The sequence below is a fragment of the Carassius carassius genome, chromosome 16 (genome assembly GCF_963082965.1).
Source record: "Carassius carassius chromosome 16, fCarCar2.1, whole genome shotgun sequence".
In the NCBI taxonomy this organism is placed as follows: Eukaryota; Metazoa; Chordata; class Actinopteri; order Cypriniformes; family Cyprinidae; genus Carassius; species Carassius carassius.
In genome coordinates this window covers 15,951,434-15,972,606 of record NC_081770.1, presented here as the reverse complement: position 1 = coordinate 15,972,606, position 21,173 = coordinate 15,951,434, and the positions used below count along the sequence as shown (strand labels likewise).

Genomic DNA, 21,173 nt, shown 5'->3' with positions numbered 1-21,173 from the left:
CGGCTTTCTACAGATACATGAGTCTCCATAAATCCTCGCCTGTTACCCAAGATGCACTGCATGTGGTACAACTAAAACCCCAGCAGTTTGTTGTAAGATTAGGATGCAGATGTTGTTCCCGAGACAACGTGTATGTTTTTTTTTCAGTGTAAACTTCTAGTGTGTCCAATGGGATTCTGTAAGAGAATGAATGACTGCATGGATTATGGATATTTAATTGACTGTCAATGTGTTTCTTGAAATCTGCTGGCACGAGACGTCTAAAACAGAGTGGATTTTACTAAAAGGAGCAGAATTTATATTTAGAAACTGCTAAATCTTTCATCCCATGCTGCAGCAGCTCCGTTAGCGGTGTTCCTGAGGAACAGAGAGAGTGTGTTTGTATTTGAGTAATGATTTCTGCCATTTGAATGCGTGTGCAAACTCTAGCTTAAGGCCAACACTGGTGTTTTTAAGCATGATAATTATAGTTTTCTAGCAAGGTTGACGTTGCAACACCACCTTAATTCAGTCATCCCAACTAGCAAATATTGTTTCCCAATTCATGGTTACAAAACAAAAACCTAAAGAGTATATTCTTGGAATTGTTTTCCCAAAAATAACCAATGTTGGGGAGCATTCCATGTTTTCTCTACTATGCTATACTCTACATTTATATTCTTTACCATACTGTAGTGTATTATACTGTATATTGCTGCACTGTACAATCAGTTGCAGATGTAAACTAGATGCACAAACTGTCCTGAAATACAGATCTGAGTACTTTGAGAGTTTGGCTGACCCTTTAGATTTAGATGGAATATCTCGGATCGCTCATCCAGTCTCAGGATAGAGGATTCAGGTACATTAGAGGTCAATATAAGGTCGATAACTGGACCCGAGCCACACTGCCGTTTGAGTAGCTCAGTCACACCATGTGCTGACATCACAGTGTGAAGAGATGAAATCTGATCCAGGCCACTTTACTTGCTGGAAATTATTTAGACGCAGTTTTACAGCAGGGGGAAGCATATATATAATGTTTAGATATATATCTGAGACAAACACTTATCAAAATCAATATTAACTATATATACTTGCTCAATGCTGGAGTGGAAGGTGACTGGATACAGGCTGTGAAAAGTAACTAGGAATTAAACTTTAATTCATAACATTTCCATTGGCAGTATGACATGATGTTAAAGCAATTATCTGTTTGTCCAAATAATTAAGTTTATATTTTTTCATTGTAATTTAATTTAATTTAATTTAATTTAATTTAATTTAATTTAATTTAATTTAATTTAATTTAATTTAATTTAATTTAATTTAATATTTTATTTTATTTTATTTTTTTAAATAATTTATTGACTTTGAATAGTAAATTGTATTATTTATTTTTAAAAAGTTTAATAAACATCACATTAAAGTTTGTCTGTATGTATGTATTTGCTTAAATAAGCAATATAAAAAATAAAATAAAAAACACTTCATATTTAAAGTTTGTCCAACTAAGGAACTGTCTTGTGAATTTATTTATTTACTTGTTTATTTATTTAAAACAAACTTTTGCAAAATCAAACAATTTACATTTACAGTTCTTCCAAAATATAAACGCTCATTTATGTCTGTATTTATTTATTTTGAATAAATTAAATAAACACTACATATTTAAAATATTTCCAACTAATTAACTGTTTCAAAGGTAAACATTAAATAAATAAATAATATAAAAAATGTAATATTAAATATATTTTAAAAAATATGCACTTCCCCCAATTTCCCCCAATTTAAGTTTAACACAATTTAAGTTTGTCCAAGTAATTAAAAATTTCTTTTTAAATGGTAAAAACTATTAAAACATTTTAAGTTGAAACCATTTTATTTGAACAAATTTTTCCTTATTCATTTGCAGCTGTTTCTATAATGCGGCATAGTGCATCAGCGTTTGGATTTGCTGTAAGTATGCAAACAGTTCATATAATTAAGTTGTTATTATGGCGTAGTTGTTAACGTTTTAATGCTTCACTTAATCGCTGTTGTCCATTTGTTTCCAGTTTGATGCCACTCTGGACGTCCTGTCCTCCATAATCGTGATTTGGCGATACAGTAACGCGGCGGCCGTCCATTCAGCACACAGAGAATACATGTAAGTACACGTGATCCTTCCTCCATTAAAGCAAACGTGGGGGACACAGTATCGTTTGTGCTCGGCGGGGATTCTGGGTAGTGTCAGTAGCCAATTAGACATCGTTCCTGGGCAACAGGGAGAGCAGAAGGTCAAACTGATCTTTCAAGGCAATGATGTTGAAATTTTGACGTCCCTCAGCTGAAGGAGAACATTAGTGGGCGTTAAGTCATCAAATGAGACGCACAACTAATTATCCAAACAACCTGTGGTCATTAAAATGATCATTTTTTCATCTTTAAGACAAAATTAGCGTAATTCAGCAGGTTAAAGCAAGTTAACGTTTCCAAAAGACCACCAGTTTTGATGGATGGAGGCCAGGCAGACAGACTCTCCTGTCCCACAGGAAGTGGTCCCGCTCTGGGTTTCATGTCTAAAGAGTGTCCTTAGACAGTCTCTCTCTGTGTTCGGTATCCTTTATCGGCTGAGGGACAGAATAGAGATGGCAAAAGGGTGGGAGGGCTTTGTGAACAGAAAGAAAGAAGAGGAAGCAGAGAAAAAGAGACACAGGACAAAGGCAGAAGTGTGTAGAAAGTACAGTACAGACACACAAATGTAATGAATCAGGTTTGTAATGCAACATCCGTGGGCCGCTGCAGGGCTCTGGGGAGCTGCCGGGGAGACAGATTACATCATAACGCAGGCTGCATTAGCGAGATGACATATCTACTGGACTGCAGGATCATAAAGTCAAACCATATGAGAATAATGATGTACTACAGCAGTTTTGAAAGAAAATTTGAACTAATTATTCCTCATTTCTTTTGTGAGATGGATGCTAATGTTTTCTGCAAGGTGGTTTCTAGGGCATTGCTAGGTTGCTCTGAGTGGTTCTCAGGGAGTTTCTATGCGATTATTAACGTTTTCTGACTGGTTGAGCATTGCTGGGTTGTTGTTAATGTGTTCTGGGAGGTTACTATTTATTTCGGGGTAACTAGGAAAATGCATTCTATAAAATAAACACACCACAAAATAGCAGTTAAATTGCAAACAGCATGTCGGTTGTCCATCGTAAGATGAAAGAATGCATATTATTTTAGCTTTCTAACAAAACGCAAGTCTGAAACGATCACAACTTTTAAGATTGTATATAGATTTAATTTTTAATGTACGCTTTGATAAAAATATTTTGAACACACTAAATATTAAATTCAGTCGACTGTCAAGCCCAGCATCAAAACATCCTCTCCAGCATCAGAGGGGTTCCTTCTTGGCCTGATTTTATGAGAGATACTGGATTCAATTCATTTGCATGTCTTCATTTCATTTTAATTTGATCTCCTGAGACTATAGCTCTGTGTGTGTGTGTGTGTGTTTGGTTTAATTAATCACTAAAACACAAAGCCTGATATGATCCAGGTGTGAGAAAGAGAGCAGAAAGGCCCTAAAACGTCACCAGATTTTAACCAACTACCCCTGCAGCAGTGTAAATAGCGGAACAGATGCTCTCGCTCAACCAGGCTTAATTAGACAACTACAGCCCTCACCGACTTAATTTATAAACGCAGGGCTTGACAGGTCTAATACGATCGAGGCACTAAAGTGAACAGAAGCTTCAGAGTCGTGTTTTATTAACTGACTCAGACACAGGAGGGGAATTAGAGCATGAACTCAATAAAGCATCAGTTGAATTGACGCTGTGGTTTACTCAGTGTACCTGTGTGTATGTTTTCCAGAGCATGTGTCATTCTCGGGGTTGTGTTCATCTTGTCGGCCATCACTATCCTGGTCAAAGCCATTCATGACCTCGCCACAAAACTGCAACCAGAAGTGGTAAGAAAACACATAATTCTGTATCTTATTTGGTTGATTAATTTGTTCGTTCACTCACTTGATTTAGTTGATTTATTCATTGCATCGGTTGATTGATTACAAGTATAGGTCTCTGCAGGAAAGTAATGAGAGTTACCAGATCAGGGTTTTTTTACACCATGATACCTGATTGGTTGATGTCATAGTGACGTTAGGTTTAGGGGTGGGGTTGGTTAAGGGGGATCATTTAGATTGCATGATTTAGAAACACCCAGCAGTTTGAAAACACCCACAAGTTGATAAACGCCCACTTTTGCTCTGATTAGTTCAGTTGTTGATTCATTTGTTTGTTCATTCACTCACTAAATAAATAAACAAATGAATCGGTGAATCAGAATCAGAAGAGCTTTATTATTACCAAGTATGTTAGTATGTTATGTTCACAAGGAGTTTGACTTGGCGACAGGAGCTTCCAGTGCAAAAGAAAGTACAGGCATAGTGCAGACATACATAGAAATAACGCAATAGGCATGGAAAATAACACTAATATAAAGAAAAACAGAATTAGATAATGTACTATATACAGAATAGAAGTATAGGAAAAAATTGTAGTCGTTTAAATAAATGTACAGATTTTGTTATAAATGTGCAGATATGTCATTCACAAAATTTAAAGGTATAGAAATTTTGGATTCTGTGTATAAATATGTCAGTTGTGATGGACGATGTATAATTATGAAAGTTTAATGGTTCAGGCTAAATATAGCCTGCTGAAAAAAACTGTTCTTGTGCCTGGCTGTTCTGGTGGTCAGTGCTCTGTAGCGCCTGGCAGAAGGCAACAGTTCGAAGAGAGAGTGGGCTGGGTTTGAGGGGTCCAAGGTGATTTTCTTAGCCCTTTTCCTCACTCTGGAGATGTAAAGATCTTGGAGGCTGGGCAGAGGGACACAGATAATCCTCTCAGCAGTCCTGACTGTCTGTTGTAGTCTCTTGATGTCTGATTTGGTAGCTGAACCAAACCAGACAGTTATGGATGAACACAGGACAGACTCAATGATAGCATAGTAGAACTGTTTCAGCAGCTCATGTGCCAGGTTGAATTTCCTCAGCAAGCAAGTACAACATCTGCTGGGCCTTTTTCACAATGGAGTCGATGTGAGTGTCCCTCTTCAGGCCTTGAGAGATGGTTGTGCCCAGGAATCTGAATGACTCTACTTCAGCCACAGTGCTGTTCATGATGGTGAGTCGGGGGAGTGCAGTGGGGTTTCTCCTGAAGTCCATGGTCATCTCCACCATTTTGAGCTCCAGGTTGTTAAGACTTCACCAGACAGCCAGCTCTTTAACCTCCTGTCTGTAAGCAGACTCATCTCCGTCCTTGAAGAGGCCGATGACTGTAGTGTCATCCGCAAACATCTGGAGCTTAACAGAGGGGTCCTTTGAAGTACAGTCATTCGTGTACAGGGAGAAGAGCAGCGTGGACGGAACACAACCCTGAGGGGCACCAGTGCTGATGGTGATAGTCCTGGATGTGAGTTTGCCCAGCCTTACTAGCTGCTGCCTGTCTGTCAGGAAGCTGGTGATCTACTGACAGATGGAGGTGGGCGTGAAGAGCTGTTTGGGTTTGTCTGAGAGAAGGTCAGACATGATGATATTGAAGGCTGAACTGAAGTCCACAAATAGGATCCTTGCGTAATTCCCAAGTCTGTCAAGGTGTTGCAGGATGTAATGCAGTCCCATGTTGACTGCATAGTCCACAGGCAAGTTTGCTCTGTAGGCAAACTGAAGAGGATCCAGCAGGGGTCCAGTGATGTCCTTCAGGTAGACCAGGACCAGTCACTCAAATGACTGGTGGAGGGTGGTAGACTGTAAAGACAGTAAAACATTCAGATCGTCAGCCAGTTGTTGATCCTCCACAGACTGTCTTGTACGAGGTGATGTTCTTGAGACCAGTCCATACTGACACCGGATTGTTGGCTTAAAACTTTCAGAGTAGTTATTTTTAGCCACTCTGATCTCCTTTGTTAGTCTGTTCCTTGCCTAGTTATACAAGATTTTAACCCCACTTCTGTAAGCATCCTCTTTGGCATGACGAAGCTGTTTGAGTTTCCCAGTAAACCACAGTTTATCATTATTGAATGATAAGAATGTCCTGGTGGGGAGGCACATATCCTCAAAGAAACTGAAATATGAAGTTACAGTCTCTGTGAGCTTGACCAGATCGCTGGCGGCAGCTTCAACACTCCCATCATTGAAGTCGAAACAGGCCATTCTGCTTCATTAGTCCATTTTTTATGTCGGTATAAGATGAGCCATATTAATTTAATTTGTTGAATAAACAAACAAATCATTGGTTGGTTAATTGATTGTTTCTCTGTTGATTTATTCATTACTTTTTCTGTTCATTCTCTCATTCACCAACTTATTCATTGTAGTGGTTGATTGATTAGTTTGTTTGTTTATTTATTCCCTCACTGATTAATCAATGGACTGGTCGATTAGTTGTATCAGTTGCTGATTCCTTTGCTCGTTAAATCGTTCAGTGATGGATTCATTCATTAGTTTGTTCATTCACTCCCTCAATGATTTATTCGCTGTAGTGATTGATTGATTCATTTGTTTGTTCAACCCTTCAGTGATTTTTTTTCAATAGTTTGTGTTTGTTCAATTACTCATTCACTGATTTATTCATTGTATTGGTTGATGACTTTGTTAATTTAATCACTAACTGATTCATTCATTAGATTGGTTCTTCCAGTGGCTGATTCATTTATTAATTTGTTTGTTCATTAAATCATTGATTATTTATGCATTATGTAAGGGAAACAGGTCAATTTAGCTCAAAGGGAATCATTTAAGATTTTAAAAGGAATTTGAACAGAATCACTGTTTCACGGCTGATCACTGAGACGCCCTGCGATTCACTGAACGAGCCGTTTAACATCAAATCTGCGCTGGATATTAATATCCAAAGTATAGTGAAAACACTATCAATTAGCACAGTAACAAGATCGGCAGTTTAAGACATTAACTTGTAAGCACAAAACACAAGATACTTCTCTTTTTAATATGAATAAGGCTTTATTAGATAAATCTAAGACATATAAACTAATCTAACACATAAACGCACGCACGCACACATTCACACAAGTTGCAGGAAGATCGAAAGTTAGGGAAAGATGAGTTTAAGAGAATGGAAATATGGAATCCCAAGTTTACAGCAATACGTTAAATTGCATAGACATGAACAACCATCAATCACTTAATTAACCCTCGCATTGAGTTCCTCAATGAGGTTAAAATTATATTAGATACACCAGTACAAATGTCTGAAGAAACATTGCTTGTGTAAAGTTGTCGCTGATTGGCAAGAAGTTCAGTAGTCGCTGAAGTGACGTCTGGGAAGGCCCGTGGTTGGGCGTTGGCTGAAGGTGCAGAGTTGTGTGGGCTGGTTGAAGTTGAGCGCGCAGACGAGGTCAGACGGCGTTACAAAACTTAACTCAGAACACGAAACTCTCAAACGGAAAAGAAAAGAAGTAAAGTTTGATGAGACTATGTGGTGTTCCTTCTCATCATGGCTAAGTAGCAGCAGGCGTGCAGGCTGAAGCACGCTGGAACCGCGCTCAAAGAACAGTGATGACAAACAGCATGGCTAAAAGCTAAAGCTAAGAAGCAAAGCTAAAAGCTGGCATGACTGATAGCAGAAGCTAAACGCTAGAGACTAAAAGCAAGATTTTATGGTGTCCTGAGTATTTAAACTGGCCTGTTGGCCACACCTCAAATGTTGTCTTGACCAATCAGATATTGTCTTGGCTCGGGGGCATCATAAATCATATGTTTATCTTACCAAGCATGTGGTCCGAATTTTCCCGCTCTTGTAGGGTATAATTTTGGACATGATTCCTATAACACGAATATGATACATTTGACAAATATTTGATTGTCAGGCCTATTTCAAGCAAGCAGTTTCCATCACAAACATACCAAACATGATTATGAATCCTTAAGTTATCCCATAGTTATTAAAAGACATACACAATAAGTGATTATAACATGATAGTCAAATGTGTGGGTTATATATAAATGAATATTGAGTGAAGCGATGGACTGATTCATTTATAAGTCTTTTTGAGTTCATTCTGGTCCATATATATGTAGAAAAGACAGTTTATTTGCCATTCTCTTGACAAAGACTTCTGTGGAGACCAGAGGTTCAAAGCCCCTTCCCCCTTAGGAATTTCAGTCTGGTTCTGTTAGGTGGGGGGGAAGTCAATGGAAGTGTTTAACTCTCATGGGTTTACATGTGATGTCCAGCGTTGCATTTCAATTACGAACAACACATTTGACAAATCTCTTCTCCGAATTGAAATTGTCAATAATTGTTCTAGTGGTGTTAATGTTGAAAGCTGTTCTGTGAAAGCTTTGGTTGGTTGGTTATCTTGCTTGGGACTTGTGGCACAGAATGTTTTATGACTTCCTGAGGAATTCGGCTCGTGTTTCAAACACAGCCCTGATCGACTCTTTAATTTGTCTGGTTCGAGTCATTTCTGCTACAATTAGTTGATTGATTGTTCCAGTGGTTGATTCACTGATTTGTTCAGTTTTTTATTCACTAATGGATTCATTCATTAGATTGGTTGTTCCAGTGGCTGATTCATTTTTTTTCCCGTTCATTCACTCTCTGATTTATTCATTGCATTAGTTGACTGATTGTTCCATTGATTCACTCACTCACTGATTTATTCATTTATTCTTTATTTTTGTTTGTATGGTTACTCAATTGCTGATTCATTCATATGATTAGTTGACTGGTTAATTCATTCACTTGTTCAATCATTCACAGACTGATTCATTAACTGATTTACTGATTGATTGTAATGACCAACTGTTATTTTGTTTTTTAAGCTGATTCGATTCTGTCATTTTCTAAATATATTTCGGTTTATTTTACTCTAAGCATTCATACTCTCATATCTTATTTCCCTGCTGGGTTTTTATTTACTGTAAGTTCTATTCAAGAGAATCTTTCAGATGAAGGACGGCACACGCAAACACAACACTTTATCTTTTTATGTGACCGTTGTGTGAGTTTTTCCTCGGCTGGAACTAACGGTACCTGCTTAACAGCAGAAGTGTAAAGCTGAATGAACATGACGAAGATGAGGTGTGAAGTCACGGACGAGATTAGAATAGTCTGATATCACTGTTGCCAGGCAACATGAAGAGGGGAAATAGTTTCCCCTAAACCAGTTACCCCTCCACTATCACTCACTCTCTCAATCTAGCTCTCCATCCATCTTCCTGTGATGAAATGAGACACCGAAAGCCTTGGTCTGATATTGCCTCACTGGTCTAAAAACTCCACTACTACTGTACATTCTTTAAAGCAAAGCAAAGAAGCCTCTTTTCAATCAAGAACCAACCAAACAAAGCTCATTATGAACTTTGTTTACTACTGGTTTTAAAAATATATTCAAATTAGTTAAAAAAAACATTCTATGATGACCTAAGAAAAATGTATATGATGAAATTACAAAAACAAAAAAAAGTTTCTACAATAACATTGATGATTTAACATGTAATTTTTTTTTGAAAATAACAACAAAAGCTGAAAAAACTGTAATGATGACATAAAAAAAAAAAAAATTATACAAGGACCTAAGATATAAGAGAGTTTCTACAATGAGAACAAAAACAATTTATTTTACAATGACCTAAAATAAAAAAAATCAAAATAAAAACATCTACTAAGACAAAACTCAAACTAAAAAAAAGTTCTATTATGACCCAAAAATTTTAAGAAATTATAGGATGCCATAAGGAAAACTAAAAAAAAGGTTCTATGATGACAAGTTCGTACAACAACATAACAAGAACTAAAAAAATACATTATAAACATTATAGCATAATGGATAATTTAATGTTCTATTAGGTCATAATAGGAACTAAAAAAGGTTCTATGATGACATAATGGGAAATAAAGGTTCTCTTATGGCATCATGTTAACTCAAAAACTCATGGGAACTTAAATTGGTTATGAACTGCCTTTGTTTATTATTTTGTAATGTTGTGAAGATTTTTATATTTTAAAAAAATCATAATTTAGAAGTAATATGCTCCCCCCCCCCCTAATCTGAAAACTCTGTTTGAATAGGCATGGCAAATTGTAGACTCGGAAGTAAACACCTATTGCTATGATTAACTAACAATTGTGTACATTTGACAGAGTTCCTCATAGATAGAAGCTGATGTGATTTAGGTCAAAAATGCATAACTCAATACATATCAAACAATCTGTAAGAGACAGACCACATAATGAAAACTGTTACTCACACTTGTGTTGCGACATTACCATTACTAAAAAGCTGCCATTTTGGCAGAGTGCCTTCATTATAAGCTGTTTTTAGACTAACAAGAAAGTTTTGAGTTCTGAAACTTCCAGGATGTTTTTATTGTACAATGACCTTTTTATGTCAAAAGATCAAGGGAATTTTGGTTTCTCAGTTCATGGCCTCTTTAAGAATGTTCTATTATGATAAAAAGTAATTAGACTGTAAACCTTTCAGAAACTTTGAAAGAGCATAGCAAATGAAATTAGGGTGTAATAGAGAAGACGATAACCAGATGAGAGATACAGAAGAAAAGGAAGAGAAAGATAGGGAGAAAGAGTCAGAGATGATGTTTTAATCAGGACTCTATGGCTTCTCTCTGGAGGATTCCTGTTCCTGTCTCAGCGTGTAAGCTGGGTTTTGGCGCATACAAGCGCCGCCTAAAAATAGACCCAATATTTCTCCCTCCCTTCATCTGCTGCTATGTCAGAAACACTTCCCCCCTTCTTTTCTCTCTCTTCTTTTTTTCCCCTCACATTCTCTCTCTCTCATGCTCTTTCGTTCTCTAATGAAATGTTAATAGGCTGTTCTGAACAAGGTGTTTGAAATGGACTGCCCCCTTTCGCAACCCCATACGTGCGTTTCTGAGAAAGATCGACTGTTTTTCTGGTGCTATAAAATCAATACAACAGTCCTCCGCTGAATGTCTGTAATAGTCCCATTTGCGCCTTTTACACTTCCTGTCGTAAACCTGCTAGATTAAAAAAAAAATCAGTTAAGCAAGCAGCAAAACTGACACAAAAATACAGCCCTAAATGATGCTTACGTAATTTTATGGTCCTATGGTCGAAACTACAATAATAAAAGACACATAGCCAGAAACAATTATGATAGCACAACTGGTACCAACTTCCTGTCTGAGAGGAGATGGATGATCAGAGATGTTTCCGAGAGAGACATTGTGGGGGATGTTTGTGGGCAGGCAGACAGCGTTTGTGATAAATTCGAGGGCATGAGGTTGTTTTTAATTCTTCAGGGAGGGTTAGAGTTGTTCGACACCGTCCGCGAGACACAAACCTCATTGTTTTCTGCTTTCTTCACCTGCGTGACATCAATATTGATGAGCTTCTCTCGCCAGAAGATCCATCATATTGTTTTATGTGGTGGGAACCGATGATGCATTGACTGACCGTTTGTGTGTTTGTGTTGGAGGTTATGTTTGATGGTGGGAACCTTGCAGCGTTGCATTTTTTCACGTCTGCAAGGCCAGCGCACAATTTTAATGATTCTGCTTGGGCTGAGAAGGCAACTCGCAAGTCTATTCATCTTTTATTTTTTGCATCATTTCATTGTCTCTTTCACCTCTGTGCTCCTTACTTCCATTCATATTGCTTTCTTTTTAATATATCCATAGATACTTCTCATACTAGATTTTTAGTATGCATAATATACTTATTTACATGTGTAGAATACACCGATTTAGAGTTGTTCGGAATACTAGCAGATTGTTTACAGCATAGCACGCAGTATATATTGTATACTGAAATATTATGTATTATGCAGCAACATACAATACACAATAGTAAACAATAGTATACTAGATCATCGAAAGACCTCATTACTTTAGCAAGTGTGTTGTATTACATTTTTTGTATGCACAGGATATATTAAACACGCACTTGTAACATGACTGCAGTGAAGTCATGTGACAGTTTAGTATGCTACTGTTGCATACTGCATACTGTTTTTATAAAAAGGAAACAGTATAGTATTCCATTCTGAACATAGCCTAACTTTAGCTGTCTTTGAAATATTACATACTGCACAGTATTTACTGAAATAGAACGTATTATGCAGCAATAGATGCTTCAAATATTAGTATGCTACACAATTGTCAAAACTGTGCATGTTTACTTCAGCAAGTGTGCGGTATGCAAATTTTTGTTTGCATACATGGAAAATGCACTTAATAATGAGGTCAAATGACAATTTAGTATGCTACTAATTAAAACACTTCTGCTAGATTCTGAATACTGTTTTTGAATAGGAAGCAGTACGCTACTCTGTATTCTACTCTGAGCATACTTTGATTATGTCTAGAATGCTAGCAAACTACTTTTTGCATAGTCCACAATAGATATTGTATACTGAAACAGTATTGATCACGCAGTGATATTATTTCAGTAGTTTGTCAAAAAACATTAATGTGTATGTTTACTCCAGAAAGTGTGCAGTATGGATTTTTTCTATGCATGTGATAATTTAGTATGCTACCGTATTAAATATTAACCGTTGCATACTGTGCACTATTTCATACTTTAAAAAACAAGAAACGTATGCTATATTCCATATGCTGATATTCCATTCTGCTAGCACACAACACTCTGTATACTAGACAGTATATACTGTATTTATGCAATAAGAAACATTTCAAACAGTAGTATGCTACATTGTAAATAAACCTCATTAACTTAGCATGTTTCCATCAAGTGTGCATTATATATACTATTTTTTAATAGGAAGCAGTATGCTAGTATTCTATTCTGAACATACTTTGTCTAGAATGCTAGCATACTACTTACTATATATGCTGTATTCTGAAACAGTATTTATTATGCAGCGATATACATTTCACTAGTTTGTTAAAAAAAACAGTATTATGCAGGTTTACTTCAGCAAGTGCATGGACTGTGATAATTTAGCATGCAACTGTTTTAAATGTTTACTGTTGCATATGGAGTACTGTTTTGCACTTAAAAACTAAAAAACAAGAAACAATATAATACTATGTTGGTATTTCTTTCCGCTAGCATACTATACACTGCATACTAGACAGTTTCAACCAATAAATCTCATTACCTTGCACGTTTACTTCAAGAAGTATGCAGTATGCAATTTTTGTTATGTTCACCTGAAAACATACACTTCATTATTTAGTATGCTACAGTTAGAAATGCAGGGGTAACACTTCAAACAGTGCATGCTACATTGTCAATAAACATTACCTGGCATGTCCACTTCAGCAAGTGCATAGTATGCTTTTTATGCAATGAGACCATGTAGGATCCTTCAGTTTGAAATGCTTAATGCTGTATACGGTTTCAAAATATTATTGTATAGTACACTAATATACCATTACACTTACATACTGCATACTACATACTAGACTGTATTTATGCATTGAATTATGAAGTGCTTCAAACAACGTGCGTTTCATTATTATCAGAACACATCAAAACATTAACTTCAGCGAGTGCATAGCATAGTCTATATTGCAGAAATAGTAAGAGTGGTATGATAGTATGTTACTTAGAATACAACTCGACTCATCATTATTTGATCAAAACAGACATTTTTACTCAAATTTGAATGCAAAAATAATATATTAAGCCACTGTAATGAGGTTTGTGACAGCTGTGTCGCATACTACTAGTTGAAACGATTACAGTTTTCTTTTTTTTTTTTACAAATAATACGCAGGATACAGTATATATCTCAGAGTTTGATTTCCTTTACAGTGTCATTATCAGTATGGATGGCTGTTGAATAAAACAGTGCAGTTAAATGTTATGAACTTCACGTCGTGCTCAGTATGAGCGCTCTGTCTCTTTCTCTCTCTTCCTCCAGGATGACTTCCTGTACAGCGTCTCAATTATCAGCGGGATTGCGTGTGCTATTCTGTCCGTCTGTAAGTTCATGCTGGGGAAAGTCCTCACCAGCAGGGCCCTCATCACTGACGGTACGTTTCCCCGGAAACCCAACAGGTTGCCTTGGTGATAGCCAGCCTGATTTATTCCTCACAGTGCCGTCTCAACGTGTCTGCCCTTATTTGGCCCTAGCTCCTCCCTCTCTGACCTCCCACCGGCTGGAAGCAGCAGAATTCCACACGTGAATCATATTCAATAAACCAATTCCATCGAATCCCAAATAGAATATCATTTTCAAAACACGAACACTTAAGATGTCCTAAGTTTGTTAGATAAAAATGAATGCACGCAGTGTCATTCCAATTCGTTTCCTATCTGTATAAAGATGTTGTTGATGCGATGTTTAGCAGAATGTGTTTTTCTTTTCTATAGATTGAAAGATAGTCAAGCTCCAAAAATGACTAAATATATGTTGTCGTCTATGGCTTCAGATGACTTCAAATACAACTCAAGGCTACCTTTATGGTGGTTTTATGGCAAACTTGAAAATGAAGAGACGAGAAAATGCAACAGACGAGTAGATAGACGGATGAGCAGATGGAGGGTGCAGAGACAGACATATATAGAGACAGATACGCACAGATGGATCCGCATACAAACACACACACACCGTTAAAATGAAATCATGTGGCTTATTGAGAAGAGGTGTGCTAGAGCTTTTCTAACTGACCAGACTTGTGAGTTTTGTCATCTGAATCACACTGAAAATAAAGAAATAATAAATACGTGGTGTAAGATTTACTTGAAGCAATTTCTGAGTGAAAACCGTTTCAAATAACTATAAGAAACAGCAGGTAGAATTTAATATGAAATCTGTTTGTGAAATCATGTTTAGTTATCAAGTTTAGCTAACTAAAATATTTCTGATGTCTCATGTTTAGTAAGTTTTGCTAAAAAAAAAAAAGTTCAAAAGAATATTCTGATGCCTTTTAGTTAAAGGTTTTAGTTAAGTTTGATTAAAATATGTATTTTTTATATCTTGTTTAGGTACAATTTTAAATAGTTGGGCTAAAGGCATTAACTGCATCCCAAATGACACACTATACACTTATACACTATGTACTTATGCAATACGTATTCAATCATGTAGTGTATGAATGATATAAGATTATTTTGTCATTCATAATTGGAGTCTGACAGCTCCTCCACCTTTGTGACATAATTAAAGCTGCAATGAATTGTCCAACATTCCTCACTTAGTTTTTTCGGGTTATTTAAGTGCATCATTTGGGTAATTAAAGTGCACTTTTTCCTTTGGGAATTTTCAGTGTGAACACACTACTCGCACCGTTCATACTACAAAACGTCATAGAATAGTGCATAAGTTTGATAAGTACGGATTTGGGATGCACCTTTTTTTTCTTATGTTTAATTGTACATTTAGCTAAAAAAGTTAAAACGTTTAAGTATTACTCATCTCTCATCAAACCTTTTAAATGGCAGTTTCTGTGTGGAAATTGTTTCAAATAACTGCAACGAAATGGCAAGTAGAATTAATGTTGAATGTAATTTTGAGGTAGAAAACTGAAGAATTTTCTTGTAAAACATACTCCAATAATCTTTATTCACACACTTAAGTTTACACACTTGAACCTTAAATGTAGCAAACAGTGCAAAGTATTTTGACGTTTAACTGGAACTCATGAATCATATACGGCCTAACGCTAATCGCTGCGTACACCAAGCAGAAGCACAAACACACACCCATCGACAGTAACCAAAACCATGAGTGAAGCTCACCAGCTGTCCAGACATCTACTGCTGCTTAACATCTCAAAACACTATGATTTATCATCTGTAGAGATAAAGAAACATTTTTATGCCTTTAAAAAAAGTTAAAGATTATCTTAAAAAGAACATTTTTGATGTTTCATTTTTAATTAGTAAGTTTAGCAAAATAAGTTTTTGTATGTTTAATCTTTGTTTAATTATTTAGTATAGTTAAAGTTAAAAGGTTTAGCTAATTACACACACACACACACACACACACATATGTTGTGTGCCTCATGTTATTTAGTATGTTTACCTTCAAATTTTTATTAAAAAAATTTAATTATTTGTAGAGAGTTTAGTTACAAATTGTATTACCTTTGGCTAAACATAACATTTTTGATGCCTTTAATTTGTACTGTAAGTTTAGTTTAGTAACTAAAATATATATTTTTGATGTCTCATGTTTAGTAACTTTAACTAAAAAGGTTCAAATGTTGAGATAATATAGTGTATTTTTGATGTCTTAAGTTTAACCAAAAACTGTTAAGCTAAAAAACCTTTTTGATGGCTTGTTAGTAAATTTAGTTTAAAAATAAATAAATGAAAATGATTTTTTTTTTCATTGTCTTGTTTAGTAAGTTTAACTAAAAAATGTTTAAAAGTTGAACTAAAAAAAAGAAAATTTTTATTGCCTTCTCTGATTATTAAGTTTAGTTAGTCTCATGTTTAGTAAGTTTAGCTAAAAACTTTAAAATATTGAGCTAATAAAGAGCATTTTAGATGTCTTGTGTATATAGCTAAAATAAATTAGGTTAAAAACATTTTTAATGCATTGTTTCATTAGTAAATTTAGTTACAAATTGTAATTTTTTTTTCATTATCTAAGAATCAAAAAAGCTAAACAAATAGCATTTTTTATATCTTATGTTAAATTAAGTTTTAACTAAAATGTTAAAATGTTTTTAATGTGTTATGTTTAATTAGCAAACTTAACTAAAAATATAATTTTGATAAGTTTCTTTTTTCAAGTTTCATGGTTAATTGATAAGTTTAGCTAAAAACATATTTTTTTCAAGTAAAAAGAGAATGTTTTTGATGCCATATTTAATTGCCACATTCAGTTCTAAGAAAAAATGGAAAAGTTTAACAAAAAAAAAAACCACACTGTTATCATAATTTCATCATCCCTATCATCCCAAACCCATTTGACTTTCTTTTTTTCCTGTGTAACACAAAAGTGGACGTTTAGCAGAATGTTGACGCTGCTCTTTCCGATGATGTTTATATTTACGTATTTTCTCATTCGCAGGTTTTAACTCTCTAGTCGGCGCCATCATGGGATTCTCCATCCTCATCAGCGCCGAGGTGTTCAAACATGAACCTAAAGTCTGGTACCTGGACGGGACTATGGGGGTTCTGATCGGACTGATCATCCTCGCATACGGAGTCAAGTAAGAGTCAAAAACTGAAAAAAAAAAAAAAAAAACACTAGACGACAACAACGACAACAAACCAGAAAACTCCCATTCAAAATATTAGCAAAAACCGTAATGGTACTAAAATAACACTTAACGTTTTCGCAAAGTAGCGTGTTTGTTGAAGGTGTTAAGGTAGCACAGAGCTGTTTAATAAGCAGTCGTTTAATAACGCCGTACACTCTTGAGGGATTTCAGGCGTGACTCTGTTTGTCTTTGGTGCAGCTGTAAATATGCTGGAGGCTTTAGCTGAAGCTTCTGAAAGGGATGCTCATTATGTAGTTTTGTTGGTTAAATAGCAGATGATGCTTGCTAATATAATTTCAAGTAATTACTATAATAGTACAAGCCTAGAGACTGTAATTAACGTTTGACTCATTGTAATGGAAATGAAGACATAACACGCACATACGACAAAGACTGTATGCGAAGCTCAACGTCATCTGGCAGATTTCCCACTGCTAATCGAACGATGAGAGACTTGTTGACAGAACCGAAGCTGAAATGTAAATCTATAAGCCGTGAACTCCACCAGCTGTGTCTCTTTCGCAAAAGCACACAAGCAGAGGTCGTTTAGTTTGATGTGACAGGTCTCGTCCTTCAGAGGACAGGAAGTTCAGAGCTGCACATGCTGAGTTCAGCCTTCTCATTGTTTCATACTAAGCCCAGAAATACACTCTTTACTTTTTTATAGTTACTGTAACTAAAATAAAATTTAAGATTTGTGTGTTTGAATTGCATATTAAATTTACATGCATTTGGATTACTCTGTTTTAATATAAACATACTAAGAAACTGTAATACATAAATGAACCAGGTCAGATTTCTGTTAACTAAATGAGTTTTAAATGCACAATAACCTGGTTTATATATTTATATTCCAATTTAAATCCATACATTTATATATTGCTTCTATATCATGCTGAATAAATGTTTCATAATTAAATGGTCTAAGCAATTTGAAAGAATGCACTGTAAAAATATGATTTAAATACAATAAAATATGTGCAAACATATATAAATTATGCCATGATTTTTGATTTCCAAGTGTCTTACCTGTTTGATTGGCAAATATGTAGCATACATAACGTTTTTTATAGTTTATTTTAAACTGTATAATCCAAATGAATGGACATTTTAGATGCAATTCAGATAAATAAATCTTGAATTTAGGTCTATTTATTTATGTTATTTATTTAGAGAGTATATATATATATAAATTTGCTTCAGAATTAACAGGAATCAAATGCTGTAAATCTGTGTTAAATATATGATAGAAAATAAAATATAAATCACTTTGAACATGCACAAATTGAAGTTTTTAAAATAATTTTACTAAATGTTCTTATGACTGTTATTTTAGTTTTGAATGAAATACAATTATAGTTTTTTAAAAATATTTGTATTCAGTGTTACTTTTGTATTTCCATTTAAATGTACATTTTAGTTGAAGTTTTAGTTATCATACAGTTTTTTTTTAAATCTATACAAACATCAGTTTTAGTTTTTTTTGTTTTTGTTTTTTAATGGATGAAAATGAGAAATAGTTCCTTGGCAACTAGCTGAAATAAAATATTTTTATTTCAATTATTATTATTTTTATTTCAAATAAACATGTTTATTATGTTTTACTTAACTTTAATAATCCTGTAAATTGAAGCGGTATTAAAAGTGTCTTTTTAGACGTTTTTAAGATAAAGCAACCTTGTTAAAACTACCTTTTTATTGTTAAAACATTACCTTAACTGGAACTATAATAATTTAGATAATATAGCGACATATGCACTAAATATCGTTCTGACCTCTAAAGTTAGGTCGTTTTTAGTTTTAGTTTTTTTCTCAAGCTTTTCTTCCTTTCTCTTTCTCCGTCAGGTTGTTAAAGGACATGGTGCCCCGCGTCAGGCAGACAACACATTACGAGCGATTCGAGTAGCGATTCTGATTCTGGAGGACTCCTCACACACCCGAGAGGAAAACACAACATAACACACAACACACACCTGCTTCAGGGCAAACGCAGCCACAAACCTCCCCTTGTAAATATGGATCTGAAAGGGAAAACTCAGAATTAAATATAAAAAATGTGTATTATCGTATCGTTCGAGATGGAAATAAGCTAAGATACATTTCAGAATGTATATGATCTGATATTGAAAACCAAAATTCATCGCATCGAGTAATATTATGGGTATCCATATAATGGGTGAGAGAGGTATGATTTGTGCAGGTTATTACAAATATAAATGTCCAGGTTAGGATGGAAGAGAATAATCAGGTAAACTTAACACAGATTGTCATTCTTGTCTAGTTTAAGTTCCTATTTATTTTCGTAGTTCTTTAGTAAAAGCGTTAGTTGCATCTGTGAAAACCTGTACATTTTTTTACATGAAAAATGAAGAAATAGATGAAATTTACACAAGCACATATGATTACAGAAGTTTTCATTTTTGAAATTTCAATAAAATTTCACAGTGGAAAAGCCGAGTATACGATATGAAATCAAGTATAGATCACTCTGAAAGTGTCCAAATTGCAGTCATGCCAAAATAATCTTGCTAAAATGTCAAATTAATCATTTGAAGAGGTGCTGAAAAAACATTTTTGTAAACGATGAGTTTGTTTTCTTAAAGAGGACCTTGTTGGCACTTTAATTTGTCTTTTTTTCCTTGTTAAAACGTGCCATCGAATCATCTACATGAACTTTAAAGTATACGATTCAACAAACGGCATTTTCATATCTAATACAACTGTAACATACTCTAAACATAACACATGACGAAACTTTCAGTACTTAAAGAGCACTAGTCTAAGCCTACAAATCAATTGCTACCATTAAACCGCTTCATTTGCTAGACCTAAATGATGTAGTTATGTAATTTCATCTTTCGCACTCCACTGAAACAGTAAAGCTCTGTGAAGTTCATTTGTTATAGCTTGATCCAGCCTTGCGTAGAGCTTTTGGTGAAACTTGTACTTATTAAGCGGCACACGAACGTTACTAGCAGAGTAACCAAGCCTTAAAATTTTGACCCTTCATGATGTGAAGTTATATGTTCTTAAGTATTAGACTGTTGTAATATTTGCCATGAAATTTGGCTGTTTAAATGTGTATTTGGGAAAAGCCAAGTTTCTGAGCATTTTATGTAGCAAATATATCGTAGCTCCATGGAGCAGTTGGACGTAACGGTGACGTTACAGACAGTCCGGTCGCATATGTGCTATTCAGTGGCAGTTTGTAGTGTGATTGTTGGTGAAAAGCAACGTTGTGCTTTGGGAGAAGTGTATGACTTATGCTGTTTTTTTCAGGTGTGTGGTCGAATTCAACGCTCTGTTCTTAATTGACATGTTAAATACCTTGAGTCCATGTCGGAGGGACTAGACACAAGCACACACCCCTGCAAATGGGACTTTCGTTTGCACAGTTTATAAAACCACATGTAGACGTGTGTTTAGGACCCAAAAATGTAAATTTACTGAGCATTTACTCACTTATAGGCCATCCAAGATGTCGTTTGTTTCTACAACAGAACCGATTTGGAGAGATATAGCTTAACTTCCTCATCGATGGATCCTCTGCAGTGAATGGGTGCCGTCAGAATGAGAGTCCATCAGTCCATCAGTCAACATCTTGTGAAGTGAAAAGCTATGTATATATTTTAAGCGTGTCCATCATTAAAGTGTTTTAACTTCAAACAGTCGCTTTCTGACCAAAATCCATAATAGCACTTAGTCCATAATAGCTCAGAGTAGGGGTGGGAGATATAACGCTAGAAATGATTAACCAGTAGAAATATGTCAACCGGTAGAGATTTTCGACTGTCATCTCTATCGCAGTTAGAGGCTTAAGTGGCATTGTTCTGCTAAATGGTCACAAAAGCGTTGCGTTTGCACGTTATTAAACATTGCGGTATAGAAACAAGTGATTTTAGGCTGTTGAAAAGCAATCAACAGCTAAAGATAACTCATTTCGCTATATGTTTGTGCACTGTCTGAGAGTTTCTGAGCCATCATAGAGCGTGGAAGTATTGAATGCTTA

At 35.3% G+C, this 21,173-nt stretch overlaps 1 protein-coding gene across 1 annotated transcript in view; it reads left to right on the top strand.

Annotated features, from left to right (window-relative positions):
* tmem163b (transmembrane protein 163b) overlaps window positions 1–20,738 on the top strand; it is a 34,344-nt gene extending 13,606 nt beyond the window's left edge. The window contains exons 3-8 of the mRNA XM_059569274.1: window positions 1,895–1,938; window positions 2,037–2,128; window positions 3,844–3,940; window positions 13,870–13,981; window positions 16,972–17,113; window positions 19,010–20,738. Of these exons, the coding sequence (XP_059425257.1) occupies window positions 1,895–1,938; window positions 2,037–2,128; window positions 3,844–3,940; window positions 13,870–13,981; window positions 16,972–17,113; window positions 19,010–19,070 (548 nt within the window). The 3' untranslated portion in view covers window positions 19,071–20,738. The remainder of the gene's footprint in view (window positions 1–1,894; window positions 1,939–2,036; window positions 2,129–3,843; window positions 3,941–13,869; window positions 13,982–16,971; window positions 17,114–19,009) is intronic.
* The last annotated feature ends 435 nt before the right edge of the window (window positions 20,739–21,173 follow it).